Source organism: Scardinius erythrophthalmus, assembly GCF_964197995.2.
Source record: "Scardinius erythrophthalmus genome assembly, chromosome: 10".
Classification (NCBI taxonomy): domain Eukaryota; kingdom Metazoa; phylum Chordata; class Actinopteri; order Cypriniformes; family Leuciscidae; genus Scardinius; species Scardinius erythrophthalmus.
Window position 1 is genome coordinate 45746100 of NC_138230.1, and position 20000 is coordinate 45766099.

The following is a 20000-nucleotide window of genomic DNA, read 5'->3' on the forward strand; positions in this document are numbered from 1 at the left end:
CTGTATGAATCTGTGCTGTATGAATCTGTGCTGTATGAATCTGTGCTGTATGAATATGTGCTGTATGAATATGTGCTGTATGAACCTGTGCTGTATGAATCTGTGCTGTATGAATCTGTGCTGTATGAATCTGTGCTGTATGAATATGTGCTGTATGAATATGTGCTGTATGAACCTGTGCTGTATGAATCTGTGCTGTATGAATATGTGCTGTATGAATCTGTGCTGTATGAATCTGTGCTGTATGAATCTGTGCTGTATGAATCTGTGCTGTATGAATCTGTGCTGTATGAATCTGTGCTGTATGAATCTGTGCTGTATGAATATGTGCTGTATGAACCTGTGCTGTATGAATCTGTGCTGTATGAATCTGTGCTGTATGAATATGTGCTGTATGAATATGTGCTGTATGAATATGTGCTGTATGAACCTGTGCTGTATGAATCTGTGCTGTATGAATATGTGCTGTATGAATCTGTGCTGTATTAATCTGTGCTGTATGAATCTGTGCTGTATGAATATGTGCTGTATGAATATGTGCTGTATGAATCTGTGCTGTATGAATCTGTGCTGTATGAATCTGTGCTGTATGAATATGTGCTGTATGAATATGTGCTGTATGAACCTGTGCTGTATGAACATGTGCTGTATGAATATGTGCTGTATGAATATGTGCTGTATGAATATGTGCTGTATGAATCTGCTGTATGAATCTGCTGTATGAATATGTGCTGTATGAATCTGCTGTATGAATCTGCTGTATGAATCTGCTGTATGAATATGTGCTGTATGAATCTGCTGTATGAATCTGCTGTATGAATCTGCTGTATGAATCTGCTGTATGAATATGTGCTGTATGAATATGTGCTGTATGAATCTGTGCTGTATGAATCTGCTGTATGAATATGTGCTGTATGAATCTGCTGTATGAATCTGTGCTGTATGAATATGTGCTGTATGAATCTGTGCTGTATGAATCTGCTGTATGAATATGTGTTGTATGAATATGTGCTGTATGAATATGTGCTGTATGAATATGTGTTGTATGAATATGTGTTGTATGAATATGTGCTGTATGAATCTGTGCTGTATGAATGTGTTGTATGAATATGTGCTGTATGAATCTGTGCTGTATGAATATGTGCTGTATGAATCTGTGCTGTATGAATCTGTGCTGTATGAATATGTGTTGTATGAATATGTGCTGTATGAATCTGTGCTGTATGAATCTGTGCTGTATGAATATGTGCTGTATGAATCTGTGCTGTATGAATCTGTGCTGTATGAATCTGTGCTGTATGAATATGTGTTGTATGAATATGTGCTGTATGAATGTGTTGTATGAATATGTGTTGTATGAATATGTGCTGTATGAATCTGTGCTGTATGAATATGTGTTGTATGAATATGTGCTGTATGAATCTGTGCTGTATGAATATGTGCTGTATGAATCTGTGCTGTATGAATCTGCTGTATGAATATGTGCTGTATGAATCTGCTGTATGAATATGTGCTGTATGAATCTGCTGTATGAATATGTGCTGTATGAATCTGCTGTATGAATATGTGCTGTATGAATCTGCTGTATGAATATGTGCTGTATGAATCTGCTGTATGAATATGTGCTGTATGAATCTGCTGTATGAATCTTTGCTGTATGAATCTGCTGTATGAATATGTGCTGTATGAATCTGTGCTGTATGAATCTGCTGAATGAATCTGTGCTGTATGAATCTGCTGTATGAATCTGTGCTGTATGAATATGTGCTGTATGAATCTGTGCTGTATGAATCTGCTGTATGAATATGTGCTGTATGAATCTGCTGTATGAATATGTGCTGTATGAATCTGTGCTATATGAATATGTGCTGTATGAATATGTGCTGTATGAATCTGTGCTGTATGAATCTGCTGTATGAATATGTGCTGTATGAATGTGCTGTATGAATATGTGCTGTATGAATATGTGCTGTATGAATATGTGCTGTATGAATATGTGCTGTATGAATCTGCTGTATGAATATGTGCTGTATGAATATGTGCTGTATGAATATGTGCTGTATGAATATGTGCTGTATGAATCTGCTGTATGAATATGTGCTGCCGTCCACATTTTTGCAATTCAAAGGAGTTCAACAAGTGTGCAAATTATGCTTATTTATTCCATGATATGTAAACTACAAATTTCTCGAAAGTAACTTCAGTACTATCTATCTATCTATCTATCTATCTATCTATCTATCTATCTATCTATCTATCTATCTATCTATCTATCTATCTATCTATCTATCTATCTATCTATCTATCTATCTATCTATCTATCTATCTATCTATCTATCTATCTATCGTTCTATCGTTCTATCTATCGTTCTATCGTTCTATCGTTCTATCTGTCGTTCTATCTATCGTTCTATCTATATCGTTCTACCATTCATTATATCACTCTATCTATAGTTCTACCATTCTCTGTCCATCCATCTATCCATCTTGTGTTTTGAAGCTGCTTCTGTTTGCTGGATTATGAACAGGACAGTTTTGAGAGTCGCTCCTGTAAAATCAGTGTGTTTTACAGAACCGTCCTCACATTAGTTCAAGTTCAGAGCAGAAGGATTTCATTAACTTTGGAGCACAGAACCTTTCATTCTTACTGTATCTCGTTCTCATTTCTCTTCATCTGACCTCCAACTGTCTGCCAGTAGATCTGCCCGCTCTCATATTGTGCTCGCGGCCCATTAAAGGCACAGCTATCGACATCTCTCGTGTGTTTACGTGGGACACAGTGAGAGGTTGAGGGTTACATGGTTTGTTGTGCTGGTGTCTGAAAGCTATTGATTTCTTACCATAAGCAATCAAACACAATTAGCCGATGAATTCCTCAGACGGGTACAGGCGCCTCTCCTGCTGTGCTTCTCCTCGGGGAACGACGCTCTCTGCGAAAGTGTTCACCCCCTAAAATCAATCTGCACCAAATGGAGAGAACGCAAACTGAGATTGTGAGAGTCAAGTTATGTTGCTCCAAATGTCCTGAGTTCAAAAACACACACATAACTTCTCCGTTTTACTCCCTAGATACAATGTAAAAAAAACTGTTTAATTAACGGTAATAAAACGGCAGCTGTGGTTGCCAGAAATTTACCGTAAAAATAACAGTAGCAACATTTTAGGTTTAACAGACTAAACTTATATTTACTGTAAAAAATCATTATCTGATATAATATTAATTTACCGACCTATTGAGGTAAAAATGTCTGTTTTGTACAATTGTAACACTGACAATCGCCAATCACAGTGGAGATGAGAGTCACATGATCAATCAAAGCCCATCACAAGCAGCTTTTCCACAATAAAAGTTTATATTAATATATAGAAGCTGTACAGTGTCATTCACACACACACTAAACACCATCAGGGTAACACACAGGACATTTTAAAAATATAATAAACATTCATTTAACAAAATTAAATGTAACATAAAACCCTAATGTACACAACTGATAAGAAGAAACTATAGTTTTTTTTAACAAAAATACATCAAATGTGAAAAAGTGTCACGCAGGGAATTGTGGGAATGTCAATTTACGTTTTTTTCACTGTAAATTATACAATGATTTGTTCTTTTTCACATCCAAAAACTGTAAATTTAACAGTATTTCACTGTAAAATGTATGGTTAGATCTATCTCATTTATTCACTGTACTGTATATAGTACGGAAACCAATTAACAGTTTTTCACCGTAGCATTTTTACAGTCTTTTACCGCTTTTACAGTGTAGCCTCCCTCCGTCCTCTGTGCCGTAAATCACGCTCCGTAAACCAGGAGAGGAGTCTCGCTTGGGCTCTGTGCCTGCTGAGAGATTCACCGGCGCTCTCTAAACTCATTTATGCCGCCGCTTCCCCTCCACGTCTGCACTTCACTTACGGATTGACCGATGCAGATGGATGATGGCGAGGCGTAGATGTGCTGGTCCTCGGCCAAGAAGATGGCAAATGGATTGGAGCCCACTACCTCTGGCTGCTGTTGCTTGGCAACCTTTGTTTGTTTCCATCTGCAGAATCAATCTAATTGGCCGGCTTTCCAATTACCAGCGTCCGACACTCTTCCTCTGGCCAATGGCATCACTCAATGGACTCCAGGTGTAAATAAAAGACAGGATGGATGGATGAATAAATGCCCCTTGTCGTTTATTGACCGCAGAGTGTTATCCTCGGCATGTAGAGGCTCATTGTTCGTGTTTGTGTGTTTGTGACACACCAGTGGGTCTTGTGGGGGAGAGGAAAGGTCAGGCGTAATGCATTTGGATGGATGTGGCGTCATGCGAGACATTGGTGAACATTTGATCAGAAAGCATAAGCAGACCTGACACATTTTGAGTGAAGTATGCTGTTGCTTAAAGGGGACATATCATGAAAATCGGACTTTTCCCGTGTGTAAGTGCTATAATCGGGTCCAGTGCTTCTACCGACCCAGAAAATGTGAAAAGTGAAACCCAGTAACTGTGTTCTGGTGAGCCTTTCTCTGCAAGCATGTTGACGTATGAAGAGGATCTTATTATAATATTACCGGCCCTTAATCTGCACGTTTACACACACCAGCCGACGTTTGGTTTCGCGAGCGACAACAGAGACCAGTTCTAACGCAATGATGAAGCAGAGCCTGAAACTGTTCTGTGGTTGAGCACAGACGAGCGCTGAACACTATTGACCAGAACATGTCACCGCTGTCTTATAAACACCTCAGGAACTGTGGACACTTGTGGAGAAGTTAAACATGATGATGAGATGATCAGTGTAACTCCACAACAACTACAGAAATGTCTCCACTAACATTCAGAAGCTCTTCCTGAGTCTCTCCGTAAGGCTGCACTCGCTACTGGTTATTCTGGGATTCTGGATGAGGGAGATTGGCCTGTTCTGTTATTGCCGGAGTTTCTGAAGCTCGTGTAAAGACTCCGCCCTCTTCTGAACGGAGGCATTTAAAGGGACACACACAAAAATGATGCGTTTATGCTCACACCTAAAAAGGGGCAAATTTGACAAGCTATAATAAATGATCTGGTATTTTGAGCTGAGCCATTCTGGGGACATTATAGATTTATATTACATCTTGTGAAAAGGTGGCATAATATGTCACCATTAATAGAATGGCGCATCATAACTGTGTATTTTATTGTGTATTGACCAATCAGCATCCAGAACTGGATGTATTTGTCTCATAATTTTATTTATCACACACTGTCACCTACTTTCTAATCCACACCACATCCCTCATTTCCCCTCTCAAATCCAATTAAACATCACGGCTGCAAATCCAAACTTGTTTAGCGCTGACAGGCATGAATAAACGCTTACTTGAAACAAGTGGGGAAAAACAACACATTACAAAAACACAGCCGGCAAATACATGCATCAAATCAAATTAATCACATACTAATGGCTCATTAAATTAAACCGCCACAATGAATTTATTCTGCCAATAAAAGATGATGATGATGATTTGTGTTTCCAGTTTGCGATTTTGCCCTCACAATAAAAACTGTAAGTGAAAGTCCTTCTGCTTTACCCGTGCGAGAGATCACACTCGTGTCAGAGCGGGTCGCTGGATTGTGCAGACGGGCTCTTTGAGTTACAGTCGGCCTTGTTAAATTAGTATTAGAGATTACAAATGTTTTTCCTGAAAGGTGTATGACACAGGCAGACATTTTTACTAGAACCAAGTCGAGTCAGCTTTATTTATACAGCGCTTTTTACTATACAGTGTTTCAGAGCAGCTTTACAGTGATAACAGGAAAATAATGCAACAAAGTTTGTTTCCAGAAGAAAACAGCGTCACAGTCCAGCTTAAGTAAGTTCAGTGATGCTTGTTTTTTTGTTGTAAAAAAGTTATTAATTTAGTTCATTTATATATATATATATATATATATATATATATATCCGCTCTGGAGTAAACCGTGATGTCATCGTCCAGCTCAGTTCAGTTCTCATATAATGGTGTCAGTGCAGGAGATCAATAATATTGTTGAATATTAAATCAGCATCTGGACTACATTTGTACTTTTTGTGAAGAAACTGTGGATGTTGTTTCTGAGTGTTTTTATCATGTTTGCAAGGGTTCTGGATGATTCCTTTCTATGTTAAGGTCCGTGACACGAACAGTGAAGCGTTTAATACTTGGGGTGTGGGAGTAGTTTGTGCTTTATCAAACACCACTAATAATCTGTGAGGTTTTCTCTTGTACTTAACGTTCTCATCTGTCCCCAACATCGTGTAAGTCTTTAAAGACTGTGTTTTATCCCCTTCCCATTGGATTCAGGCCATCATGTTAAGCCGGGTGGTGATGTATTGATTGAGCCCTGGTCTGTGACCCCTGCTGTGTGTGTGTGTGTGTGTGTGTGTGTGTGTGTGTGAGCCCTATCAGAATGAAGCGATCCAGAGGCGTTGCAGAAAGTTGTGTGTTATGGGTAGGTTTAAGGGTCGGGTTTGTGTGTGTGTGTGATGGGTAGGTTTAGGGGTGTGTGTGTGTGTCTGTGTGTGTGATGGGTAGGTTTAGGGGTGTGTGTGTGTATGTGTGTGTGTGATGGGTAGGTTTAGGGGTGTGTGTGTGTGTCTGTGTGTGTGATGGGTAGGTTTAGGGGTGTGTGTGTGTATGTGTGTGTGTGATGGGTAGGTTTAGGGGTGTGTGTGTGTGTCTGTGTGTCTGATGGGTAGGTTTAGGGGTGTGTGTGTGTGTGTCTGTGTGTGTGATGGGTAGGTTTAGGGGTGTGTGTGTGTATGTGTGTGTGTGATGGGTAGGTTTAGGGGTGTGTGTGTGTGTCTGTGTGTGTGATGGGTAGGTTTAGGGGTGTGTGTGTGTATGTGTGTGTGTGATGGGTAGGTTTAGGGGTGTGTGTGTGTGTCTGTGTGTGTGATGGGTAGGTTTAGGGGTGTGTGTGTGTGTGTCTGTGTGTGTGATGGGTAGGTTTAGGGGTGTGTGTGTGTGTGTCTGTGTGTGTGATGGGTAGGTTTAGGGGTGTGTGTGTATGTGTGTGTGTGATGGGTAGGTTTAGGGGTGTGTGTGTCTCTCTGTGTGTGATGGGTAGGTTTAGGGGTGTGTGTGTGTCTGTGTGTGTGATGGGTAGGTTTAGGGGTGTGTGTGTGTGTGTGTGTGTGTGTGTGTGTGTGTGTGTGTGTGATGGGTAGGTTTAGGGGTGGGTGTGTTTGATGGGTAGGTTTAGGGTGTGTGTGTGTGTGTGTGTGTGTGTGTGTGTGTGTGTGTGTGTGTGTGTGTGTGTGTGTGTGTGTGTGTGTGTGTGTGTGTGATGGGTAGGTTTAGGGGTGTGTGTGTTTGATGGGTAGGTTTAGGGGTGTGTGTGTCTCTCTGTGTGTGATGGGTAGGTTTAGGGGTGTGTGTGTGTCTGTGTGTGTGATGGGTAGGTTTAGGGGTGTGTGTGTTTGATGGGTAGGTTTAGGGGTGTGTGTGTGTCAGTGTGTGTGATGGGTAGGTTTGTGTGTGTGTCTGTGTGTGTGATGGGTAGGTTTAGGGGTGTGTGTGTGTGTGTGTCTGTGTGTGTGATGGGTAGGTTTAGGGGTGTGTGTGTATGTGTGTGTGTGATGGGTAGGTTTAGGGGTGTGTGTGTGATGGGTAGTTTTAGGGGTGTGTGTGTGTGATGGGTAGGTTTAGGGGTGTGTGTGTGTGTGTGTCTGTGTGTGATGGGTAGGTTTGTGTGTGTGTCTGTGTGTGTGATGGGCAGGTTTAGGGGTGTGTGTGTGTGTCTGTGTGTGATGGGTAGGTTTGTGTGTGTGTCTGTGTGTGTGATGGGCAGGTTTAGGGGTGTGTGTGTGTGTGTGTGTGTGTGATGGGTAGGTTTAGGGGTGTGTGTGTGTCTGTGTGTGTGATGGGTAGGTTTAGGGGTGTGGGTGTGTGTGTGTGTGATGGGTAGGTTTAGGGGTGTGTGTGTGTCTGTGTGTGTGATGGGTAGGTTTAGGGGTGTGTGTGTGTCTGTGTGTGTGATGGGTAGGTTTAGGGGTGTGGGTGTGTGTGTGTGTGTGATGGGTAGGTTTAGGGGTGTGTCTGTGTGTGTGATGGGTAGGTTTAGGGGTGTGTGTGTGTGTGTGTGTGTGTGTGTGTGTGTGTGTGTGTGTGTGTGTGTGTGTGTGTGTGTGTGTGTGTGTGTGTGTGTGTGTGTGTGTGATGGGTACGTTTAGGTGTGTGTGTGTGTGTGTGTGTGTGTGTGTGTGTGTGTGTGTGTGTGTGTGTGTGTGTGTGTGTGTGTGTGTGTGTGTGTGTGTGTGTGTGATGGTAGGTTTAGGGGTGTGTGTGTGTGTGTGTGTGTGTGTGTGTGTGTGTGTGTGTGTGTGTGTGTGTGTGTGTGTGTGTGTGTGTGTGTGTGTGTTTGTCCTGTCCCTCACCCATAAGTACAGGACACAGCTCTGCATTCCCGTGATTTCTCAGCACATTTAGCATTACTGGTGCATCGTAAGCGGTCTCAGGTTATATTTGCTCTCTCTCTCTCTCTCTCTCTCTCTCTCTCTCTCTCTCTCTCTCTCTCTCTCTCTCTCTCTCTCTCTCTCTCTCTGCACTTTGGCTGTGACACTGAGTGTCCTCACTCTGAATAATTCACTGTTAAGGATAGAGCTGTGTGCGAATGAGAGGGATAACTGCAGGATAGCTTATGTCATTTTCTCAGCTGGTCATTTCAGTGCTCTCTCTCTCTCTCCCTCTCTCTCTCTCTCTCTCTCTCTCTCTCTCGTCTCTCTGGACTTCAGTGGCCACACGCTCTGTTCTTCTGAGGCTGGACATGAATAGTTTATTTAATGCTTCCCGTAACTCAGCGATTTACCAGGAATCCACTGATAAGATTCATGACGCAGGATCAGAGATGACCCGTGAGGGAGTTTATAGGCCAACAGTAATTGTGTGCACACTGTCTGGCAGGAGCAGGACTAAAGGAACTTACTAAAGTGAAAAAAAAATGTAGTGTCCGCAACACTGCTTTAAACTCCCACATTTAATATAAAGGCAACGTTTCGACCCTGCTGGGTCTTCCTCAGGCAAATGGTGGACACATTTGATGAAGGGATAAATACAATCAACTGACCCACCGTGTTGATTAGGTCTAAAAAAGCCTAATAGTCCTACACAAAACTCAATTAAGATAACACTTACATACAATTTTTTTTACAAACTTATACATATTAAAAGGGGGCTTTTTAAATTTCAATATCCCCAAAAGAGTTCATAACAGAGCTATCCACAGAAAAAAAAAAAAAAAAGAGAAAAGTAAAAAAAAAAACCCAATCAATGGAAGAAACAGTTCCATATACTGTATTCAAGCCAACCTCAAACAATTAAAGAACATTACACCACATATTCATAAAATCTGCTGCAATGTAGTAAATATAGAAACTGAGAAAAAAAAAATGAGAATGGTTTTATATCAAATTCTTCATTAAGACCATGGGGAGACAACCGTTATGTTTATGTGATTCAAAGTTAAAGATTTACTGATGAAAACATGACAAAAACACAGAACTTATAATGTATGTTTTTTTTTTAATTATAAATAGTATTTAAATATTATTTATCGATAAATTCAATTATAATATTTTTTAGGTAATATTTATTAAATTATATTTAATTATATTTGCATATACTCATTTTGGAAAGTTAGATTACTTTTATTTTGCAAGGATGCATTAAATTGGTTAAAAGTGACAGGAGTGACAGGATTTGTTTTGAAAAATTACAGCATCACAGATGTTTTCGACACTGATAATAATCATAAATGTTTGTTGATCATCAGATCATCATATTAGAGTGATTTCTGAAGGATCATGTGACACTGAAGACTATGTCTAATGATGCTGAAAATTCAGCTTTGATCACAGGAATAAATTACACTTTACTGTATATTCACATAGAAAACAGATGATTTACACTGGAATAATATTTCACTGTTTTACTGTATTTTTGATAAAATAAATGCAGCTTTGGTGAGCAGAAGAGACTAAAATCGGTAGTTTATATCATTTTAATTCCCATTCAAGAGTTATTCAAGATATTATTATTCCTTTTGTAAAAGCCAGTGAAGCATCGAGTTCCTCAGACTCGTCTCCTCTCGTTCCTCAGGAACATCTTCCTCTCTGTGTGAGTATGAAGTTTGACGGAGAGTTTTCTAACACCGGTGGGACTTCGCTCATAACTACGGTCTCAACAGCGTCAGACTCACTGGTGTGTGTCTCCGACCGCAGCGCTAACGTCTGAACGTGCCTCTGTTTGCCTTTCTGCAGCGCTCCAGGATTTCTCCATTAAAAACAAGCTATTGATTCTTTCGGAGCGTGCAGATTCACTTGGCACAGCACTGGCTCTCGCAGCGCTGATGAAGCTTGGCGATAGGTTGCTTACACTCGTTTACTCTTAGCAACAAAAAACGTGGTATGGAAGGAGAGATGGAAGAGGTGACGGGCAAATGCGAATTAATTTTCCCTTAAAGTTTCTGCCATGGTTCTCTTCTGTGTGTTTCTCTCTTTAAGCAACGCTAGCTGTTGAAAGTCAGATTTAGTCTGCAGTTGACAGATGTTTGATATTCCTTGTGTTCATTTGTCATGCATCTCCCAGAAACAGCACAAACATGAAGATACCATAAAACAGCTTTTGCAATGTTTTAACTTTTTGGTGTCTATTTAGTAACTTTAATCCCTCCTTTTCAATGACTTGCTCAGACATGCAGAGGCGATAGTGTGAGTCTACAAGCTTACTTTCTTTACCAGCCTGTATCTTTAACTCTAGTGCAGGAAAACACGTTGCAGTCGAGGGAGGAAGCAAAATATAGAAGCATATGCCAAGCTGATGATCTTTACAAACGTCCATACTGAATCTCTGGTGATTACAAACATCCTACACAATGTTTCTTGCAAAGTCCATTATCCAGAGAGGAGGTTTCAGAGGACACTTGGCTTAGTCTGGCGGGTTACAGCTCCAGCGTTTGCCAAGAGCGATGGAGACCTTAGACGGGAGCGAGTCTGGATCGAGAGGAGGAAGAGAAGCACTTGAAGACCGCAGGCCAGGAGAAATCAATAGATACACCCACACACACTCCAAACCCATCTGGTGTGTGTGAACAACCCAACACCACCTCAGAGCTGGCATGGAAGAGGCGAAAACACATTCTGTCCGAGTCTTTATGCACAGTTTGAGCAGTGTTCTGGATATTGTACTTGAGTGTTCATTTTTGTCAGAGGACATCGTTCTAGTGACCTACAGTGTCTTTAATGCACCGAGTTACAAACGCTGTTGTAGAGCCATGCCAGATGTATTTTTCTACAGTTTTGTGAAAGCAGTGTTGTAAAAATCCATATAAGTGCAAGGTTGGTGTAGCCTAGCGGATAAAGATCTGGGCTGATGGATGAAAGGATGTGGTTTGTCTGAAGAATCGTTGAACTGTCATTCTTGAACAAGACATTTTGTCCCAGGTTACTCTATGGGGAATGCCCCTACAAGTATTCAGTAAATTGTCTTGGGTAAAGTAGTTTGTTAGGGATTGGTAATAGCATGCACAAGTGGACTTTTCCATCGTTCATACATTTTACTCTTGATTTTATGGATATTTGATTACACCATTATGCTTTAAGTTTTAGGAGGCTTGCTGCACACTAAGGCTGCATCAGAATTCATATACTTCCCTACTGTATAGTAGGCGAAAGACAAAAGAAGTATGTCTGAATCTACAACACTCATAAAAGAGTCGGCAAGAAGTCCCTGGATGACTTGCTTTTTCCAGGTGAGATTCTGAAATGTGAGATCCGGTGAGATTCTGAAACGATTCCCATTAGGCCATGAGCGAGGATTTATGAACGACACACTGACGCTGTAGGTCACATGATGATGACAACATGGCGAATGTAGTACTTTCATTACTTATTCAAATTAAGTCCCAATTACTTAAGACTGTATGCGATTTCGGACGCAGCCTAATTGTAGTGTCATTCTCAAAAAATGGTGATTTAAAAAATGTGTAAAGTTTTGAATGTTTTAAAAAAAAAAAAAAAGCTTTTTTGCGCACTATTTAGACTTTACACTAATGCTTTGCCTGGGCAAACAAAATGAACTGTAAATGTCATATTCTATTAAATGAATGTGACAGCTGAAAGAAAAGAAAAAACAATGTTCAAAACTATTCCGATTTAAACCACTTCATATTATTATAGATTGGATTGTAATGATGCCTTTTTTTATACGAGTACCTTTTTATTTTTAAATCATATTATTGAATACCGTATTTTGAGAATGACTGAATGTTGAACAAGCGTTGTGATAAAGCTTGATTTCACTTACAGCAACTTTACAGTCTGTTGAAGTTTATGATTCTAATAGCATTTGCCCTATAAATGTGTCAAAATACATATGATCTTAATTACATGTATTGTGCATTCAGGCATCACAGAGAGTCATCAAGCGGCATTGTGGCGTTTAATGTCCATCTGTGTTTCATCTGAAGGTTATCATGAAGTGCACTTGCTTGATTGATCCTGTGTAATCACAGTGTCCCCAGATGAAGCAGTGACAGAATGTTCTGAGTCAGAGCTGATGGTGGATGAGGGCTGAAATAAAAAAGGCATTCGACAACCCAACAAAGAAGCCATATTGACACTTTAAAACGCTGCATTAATGCAAAAGAGATGTTGATTTTTTAAGGGTAAAGTCAAACATTTCTCCTTAGCTTTTCCCCATTCCTTTAGTGTCTGTCTACAGTATGTCTCTCACTGTAAACGCTTGTTTGGTTCTTTGTGTTCCTCCTCCTCCTCCTCCCTGTAATCATAATCTCAGGCTTTGTCTGTCTTCTCTTCTCTCATTTTCTCTCGCTCCCCCGTTCCTCGTCGCAGCTGCACCTCGAGCTCTAATTCTCATTTTCCCCATTTTAGCAATGTCTCGACTTCCCTTTCAACTCCTCCCGACAGCATTCTGTGTCTTAATTAAAATGGGGACCTCAAAAAAAGAGAAAAACTAATGAAAGAAGAAGCTGTTAATTACACAACAAGGTCACAAGCCTTTTACCTTCACAGCTTAATTGTGGCCTTGATTGTGTTTCTGCCTCATTTTTTATGCAAACGCCAGACTGACGAACCCGGTTAATTCTTGCACTTCTGGAGGGTCACACGTTTTTGTGTCTGCAGAGCTAGTGAGTGTTTGCCATCTTATAGGCATTTATGTATGCTGACGCTTTGCTTTTTCCCTAGAAGCCAATTCCAGATCCTTCAGGCTCACCGTTAATTACCCTTCATGACCTCCTGCCCTGTACATCAATTCATCTTCAACTGAGCCTCTCATCTCTCAACGAGGGTCACCTTGACCTTTAAAACCCTTACAGACCCACCAGTGTCCACCTACCCTTGCCATCGATCCTGTCATGTCTTCCCAATCATTTACTCCCTTCGATTTCCAAAGGTGAACCACCCTGTTATTTTCGTGGTCAATTGTATTAACGACTCTTAGGCACTAAGAGGTCAGAGGCGCTACAGTTTTGGATCTTTTCATAACCTTGTTTCTTGGCATGATCAATACCTTCACCCTCAATCCCTTCCTTTTTCATTCCTTCCCCCCTTTCCCCTTTGGTAGAGTAAGGGCAGAGGCACTACAGTTTTGATTAGAGGTCACTGGGTATTTTATCCCAGACAGCATCTGGGCACCCCTGGTCTACGCTTTCTCCCGCTTCCTCGATCATCTATCTTGCTACTTTCTTTCTTACCCCCCTTTTCAACTTTGGCACTAATGTCAAATGTCAGAGGTGCTACCATCACTGTATTTTCTCATAGGTGAACTTTTTCCATGAGTCTTGGCTTGGTCCATAAGAATCCCTTTATTTTCCTTCCTTGCTTTCGTTTCCTCTATCTTTCCCCCTTTTTCCTTTTCTCCCCTTTTCTATCTTTACCCATTTTTCCTCTTCCCATTATCGTTCCTGACCTCTACGCCATTGATAATGGAAAATGTGGCCAGCCTCCAGACATCCATTTGTCTTCAAAAAATGGAAATCAATCAACAAACACGCCTCTAATCTTTTGTGTTATGATTAAATTGTTGGATTTTGCTGCTGACTAACCTGTTATGACAGAAACGTTTGGACACTTCACAGCAATTTGTAATGTAAGACATTCAGATTCTCGATTGGTAGCGTCTGCAAAACTTTGAGGAATGACTTCTTTTCCACTTTGCTTTATCACTTAATGTTCAAGCTGAGCCTCACGGCCTGAAAGCGAAAGGGGAGAATGAAAAAAGAGGTATCCATTACCTGAGCTAACAATAAGGAGCGGTGTTTGTTTGAGACTGCAAATGTGCCCAACCTGTCATGCTTAGATATTTCTGAGAGATGTTGCAAATTTGCCTGCATCTCATTCGCAACCCCGCTCTCATTCTCCAAACCCAGCACCCTCATCAGTCGGACACCCTTCAGTGATTCAGAAACGAGCTTTTACTTATTTTTTCTTTTCCATCTCTCTCAGTTCCTTGAGTGCCGCACCTGAAATTGCTTTGACATTCAGATGCAAACATACCCATTGACACCCGCCTGATGGGTTTAGAATGCAAATGGACAGGACTCTCTCTCCTTCCTCTCTGCTTTCCTATCTCATCCCTCTCTCCCAGCCTAATGAGGGAAAGCTGATAGCTTGCTTTCTGAGATCAGGCAGACGTGGATATAGGCGTGTTGAGATTGGGGTTTGAGGGGACAGAGGTAATGTCACTGAAAGCCTACAGGAAATCAATTTCACCAGTGTCGTCTCCCCACTGTGAAACGCTACCCTGCTGTTTGCAGGAGCAAAAGTGATGCTGACAAGAGTTTCTGTCTCACTCTCACAGAAACACCTCGACACATTAGTACGCTTATTTAATGTTGCATTGGCACACTTCATTTTCTTTCCTTGCCTCTTTTCCCTCCTCCTTCCTTCAGCATCCCCCCTCCCCACCTAAACTTTCCTTTCTTTTAAGTCTTTCCTTCCTTGCTTTTGTTCGTCCCTTTTCTTTTCCTTTTTGTACTTTCCCCACTTTTTCCTTTCTTTCCAACCTTTCCTCTTCTTTATCCTTACTACTCCCTTTTCCTTTATTTTTCCTTCCCCCCTCTTCCTTCATCTTACCTTCCTTTTCTTCCATCGATTTTTTTTCCTTCCAACTTTCTTTACATTTGTCCTTCCTTGTCCTTCCACTCTGTCCTTCCATTTTTCCTTCCTTGTCCTTCCACTCTTTCCTTGTTTCCCACTTCCTTTGTTCCTTCCCTCCCACTTTCTCTTCTTTTCCCCTGTTTCATTTTCCTTCCATCTGTATTTTTCATTTCCTTCCTTTCTTCTTTCCTTCCTTCTCAATTTACTTTTCTTATCCACCCTTTTCCCTCTTCATATCACTATGCCAAATCTCTCACACACTTTATGCAGTTCTATTTCTGTAACGAGGTTCCCCAGGACCTTCTGTGAGAAATTACACGTGAAGTGGTCTATGATCTGTAAACGCAATGACCTGAATTCTCGAGTTCTGGTGACAGGAGATGGTTGTGCACACGTGTAGCGATGCCTGACTCCTCTCGGATCTGCTCAGCGTTGTGCCTCTCCATCAGGGGCTCGGGCTCAGGCTCAGCTCTGGACATTTACAAATCTCCTCCATACTTGGCTAAATGGAAACCATCCATCAGAGTTGACAGGGAGCAAACAAAGCCCCAACATTAGCTGGTTCGACGCTTTTGATGATGTCATCCTTTGCTCCGAGCCTCTTGAGGTGGGTGACCTAATGTGTTTCATTGGGAAGGAAGGGAGAACACAGTGCAAGATCTGTTGATGAAGAAAGCAGGCAAACCAACAAGGGTTGACAGAACTCTAATGCAAGAAAAGTGTGAATGTCCAAAAAGTCCAAGACTGTGAGCAAGGGTGATCATTGATTTAAGCCATAGCAGATCTGTGTGTTAATAAGAGAAGTGCATTTATGAGGATTGATCAGTGGGAGTGAGTGGGAGGCTGGGATTCAAGCCCCACGAGGCAGAGCTCGAATTATTCCTGTCCTGATTAGGATTAAGGCTGAGCTGCGTAATGTCCTCTAATTCTGACTCTTGTCCGTGTTTTCTCTATTGTTCTCTTGGTAGTGATAAGCTGCATTGAATGTGAGAGTCTAAGAAGAAGGATTTGGGGGGAGAGATGGAGAAAATGGGAGGGAGTGAAAGAGACTGAGAAAGAGGATAAGAGTGGGATAAAAAGAAAAAAGAAGAGTGAAGGAAAATGGTGAGGTGTGTTAAGAGGATCAGAGATATCAGAATGAATGTGATGGACATGAAGAGAAAGAGTCTGTCCTTCGTCTCTCTCTAAATCCCTCTGAAAGGGACTCTATGTCCAGTTTAAGCCATTTATGGCTGTCATGTAAACTATAACTGGGGGAAATGTGAAAATGTGAGTAATTTTACTTGCTCACAGGAAGCTAAGATGTTGCTATGTGATTAAAATGTTCATTGGTAGGGTGTTTCAGGTGTGTGGGTAGAGCCCACACACAAATCTCTATGAAAATCTGTTCCCAATTATATATTAATTTTGCTGCTGTTACCAGACCACTGAAGGTGATTGTTTGTGGCATTTGAGATTTGAAAAAAAAAGAAGCTTTTGTGGCTTTGATTAATGCAGAGGCCATATCAAAGTCACTATAATCACTGTTACAGAATGCAGAGTTTTTGTGGTTCACCTGAACGGTTATTATTGCTCATTTAAACCCAATGGTCTACATTGTCACAGGAGCATGAAGAGCATATGATAGGCAGGACCTTTAAAATAGACCTTTCACTCCTTCATTTATGTGGATTTATTCCATTCGCAAGGGATTCTTTCATAAATTGGAATTAGCAGCATTGAGGCATTGATCTGAATATGATGACATGAATTATTGATTCGCTGACAGCTGCTTGCAAATCTAGCCTGACATTTGAAAAGAAGACGGCATGGAATTATAGCTAGAAAATAATGAAGGCCATTTGTGTCGAGACGAGAGAGGGAGAGCAAAGCAAACGTCTTTTTAGACTTATTAATATTCATTAAAACCTCCTGTCAGAGCGCCAATGAAACAATTCATTGCTCACGTTTACTGTATTACGTTCTTTATGATTTATTGATGTGTGTCCGAAGGAGCCGGGTGGTTATGAAGAGTCCCCTCAGCGAAATCTGATTGCTCACACAAAACCAGATATTTGTCAGCGAGAGACAAAGACTTCAGATTTTATTTCAAGTATTGTTTTTGTTTTGTTATTGCAAAAGCAACTTTTGCAATAAAATCTTTCTGCAGATATATTTTAATCTTTCATATGGAAATTTATTACGGTCGCACTACCTGTGTTGTGTTCTGTCTTGAATTAAATGCTTCTGTTTCTATTAGTCTCATTTGTAAGTTGCTTTGGATAAAAGTGCCTGCTAAATGAACAAATTTAAATGATTTGTTTGTTCTCCATTAGAGTTAAAATGATGCATAATTTCAGATAATAAAACCAGACATAAAATTAGGCAGAGAATTCCCTAAAAAATGGCTAACTTGTATATGCTGTACCTCCTACATCTGAAAACTTAATCCACCGCCTCCTTTCCCTTTAGATATTTAGAATCTTGGTTCTAGTTTTCTCTCAATCTGCATTATAGTTCCTCATGGCAGAATAGAGCCAATCATCTCACTGGTTTCTGCTAATCAACCCCTGCTGATGTCACATTAGATGATTGATCCACATTTAGCCAGCTGGTCTGTTGTGGAATTGGACAATTAATTTCGAGACCCTGGGATTTGTGTGTAATGTCAGCAGATATGGGTTGTGATCTCATTCCCTTCAGTGTGTTTGGCTTCAGCTGTTTTCGCCACAGTCCTCCGGCAGCAGTGAAACACATTACAGTCGAGTTGTAAAGACAGCAGCAAAAACAAACGCAGGTCTGATAACACACATTTTATCAGAGCTGTTTGCAGGAATTAACCTGACAAGCCATGAGCTTCGCTTTCACATTTCATACGCTGAGACGTGCTTGTGTTTTGGTGTGTATCTGTGTATTGCGTTTTTCCCATTGTCTATCGGATTTTGCTTGCCCTGCTGGAAAACAGGAGTGTGTGTGTGTGTGTGTGTGTGTGTGTGTGTGTGTGTGTGTGTGTGTGTGTGTGTGTGTGTGTGTGTGTGTGTGTGTGTGTGTGTGTGTTTGCTGCTTGGGTCACTTTGTGCGTGTGTGCAACTCTCTGTGTATCCATGTGCATATTCACTGCATGTTTTCCAGAGAGTTGTTTTTATGATCCTGTCAGTGCATTGAGGCAATGATGAAGGGATTGTATAATGACTCAAAATGAAATTGAAGGATTGGCAAATGAATGGATGCTCAACATCCGCCTTGACAATGACCTTGGAAAATTTGCATACAAGTATAGCACCTTTTACAGGGATCAGCGATTTGCTGGTTAGCATAACCCAGTTAGCATGATCTGGTTAGCCCCTGCTGGTAGAGGCTGTAACTACACCATCTGGTTCTAAAAGGCAACTTTCTCCATTATATGCAGATTTTTTAAAAATTATTATTATTGTTGTTTTGCAAGTAACAGACAAATTGTAATTTAATACTTTTTAATTTTTTAAGTTTGGTCTAGTGAACCCGGGTTTTGTTTTTATCAGTGAGATGACTGAGTTACACATCCTTACACTCACTATGATGCAATACTTACTTTTCTTTCCTACAGCTGCCATATTGAACATTGCGTTTCACTGTTGCACGAGTGTCTCCTCGGCTATTTCACGAGTGTGAGCTTCCATCACTTACTGTTTGGAAAGGCAACAAATAGCCCCTTAATCATGTGTAATATAAACCTCATTAGTTAGAAAGGCTTTAGTTACCGGAGGCTCAGTTCTCCACTAGCGTATTATGCTCCCAAGTGGTTCTTTTTCATGTTGGCTAATAAGGTCTGAAGCCATCTAACCTGTTCTGGCCTCAGGTTATAAGTGATGCCATTTTTCAGGCCTGCATTGAGTTCTTCTATGAGCTCCAGGTTTTGTCGTGACTGGTCTGTTTGTTTCTCTCTCCAGCCTGTCCTCCGGGCACGTATAAGATGTCTTCTCGACAGCAGGAGTGTTTCCCGTGTCCAGCGAACAGCAAGTCTGACGAAGAAGGCTCTGTGGTGTGTGTGTGTGAGGACGATCACTTCAGGACCCCGCTGGACCCTCCGTCCGCACCCTGCACTCGTAAGGCTGCATGTCAATGCTTATGTGTGCATCAGTGTCCCAGAGCCAGTCCCAATGACTGGTGCTCTTCGAAAAAATTTACAGTCGTTTAAAAAAAAAAAAAATTCTTCATCGGAACGGAATGAAACTTGGTAAAGGTTTTGGCACTTGTGTGAACACACAGAAAACATGGACATGATTGGAACAGGTTAAATGGTCCTGTAAAAAATAGTCACACTTGAGCTCCTCGCAGTCAGAAATTAGCACATTGGAAATTAATGTGAGATGAATTTCCTCTAGTGGAAGCGTTTGGAACTGCAGCCGAGCACACTCTCACTGAAAGATTTTTTTTTAGATATCAGGCTAAACATTTTGGCTCAGATTTATGCCTTTGATTTTTTCAAAGGCATAAATAAAGTAAAATAGTATTTTTGCAAATTTTTCATAACAATAAACGTAAAATTCTGTATTCACTTTTTAAAACTTTCTTCACTTCAGCAATAATCTGTCAAGTGTCGTCTTTAAAAAGAGATCAAACTTCAGTCTGTCGCTCTAAAGCGTTCAAGGTTTACCACAGTTTAAGTTGGAAATGTAATTTTCAGGTCTATGCTCAAAAAGTGAATAAATGGATTATAAATACAGCGTAAATATAATTTAGTACCATAAAATCCCCTACAAATACAAAATATTAAATAAAAAACATTATCTAACTAAAATATAGTGCATTTAGTTTAATTGAAATAAAAAATATTCCAGTAATTTTTGACCAACACACGAACATTTAACAAAAGAAAAGTTAAATATAATGTTATATATGCAGTATTTATTATA

The 20000-nt window shown here is 40.6% G+C and overlaps 1 protein-coding gene across 1 annotated transcript in view; it reads left to right on the forward strand.

Moving 5' to 3' along the window:
• epha10 (EPH receptor A10) overlaps positions 1 to 20000 on the forward strand; it is a 163189-nt gene that overhangs the window by 77887 nt on the left and 65302 nt on the right. Inside the window, exon 4 of the mRNA XM_081377482.1 lies at positions 19035 to 19190. Coding sequence (XP_081233608.1) covers positions 19035 to 19190 — 156 coding nt within the window. The remainder of the gene's footprint in view (positions 1 to 19034; positions 19191 to 20000) is intronic.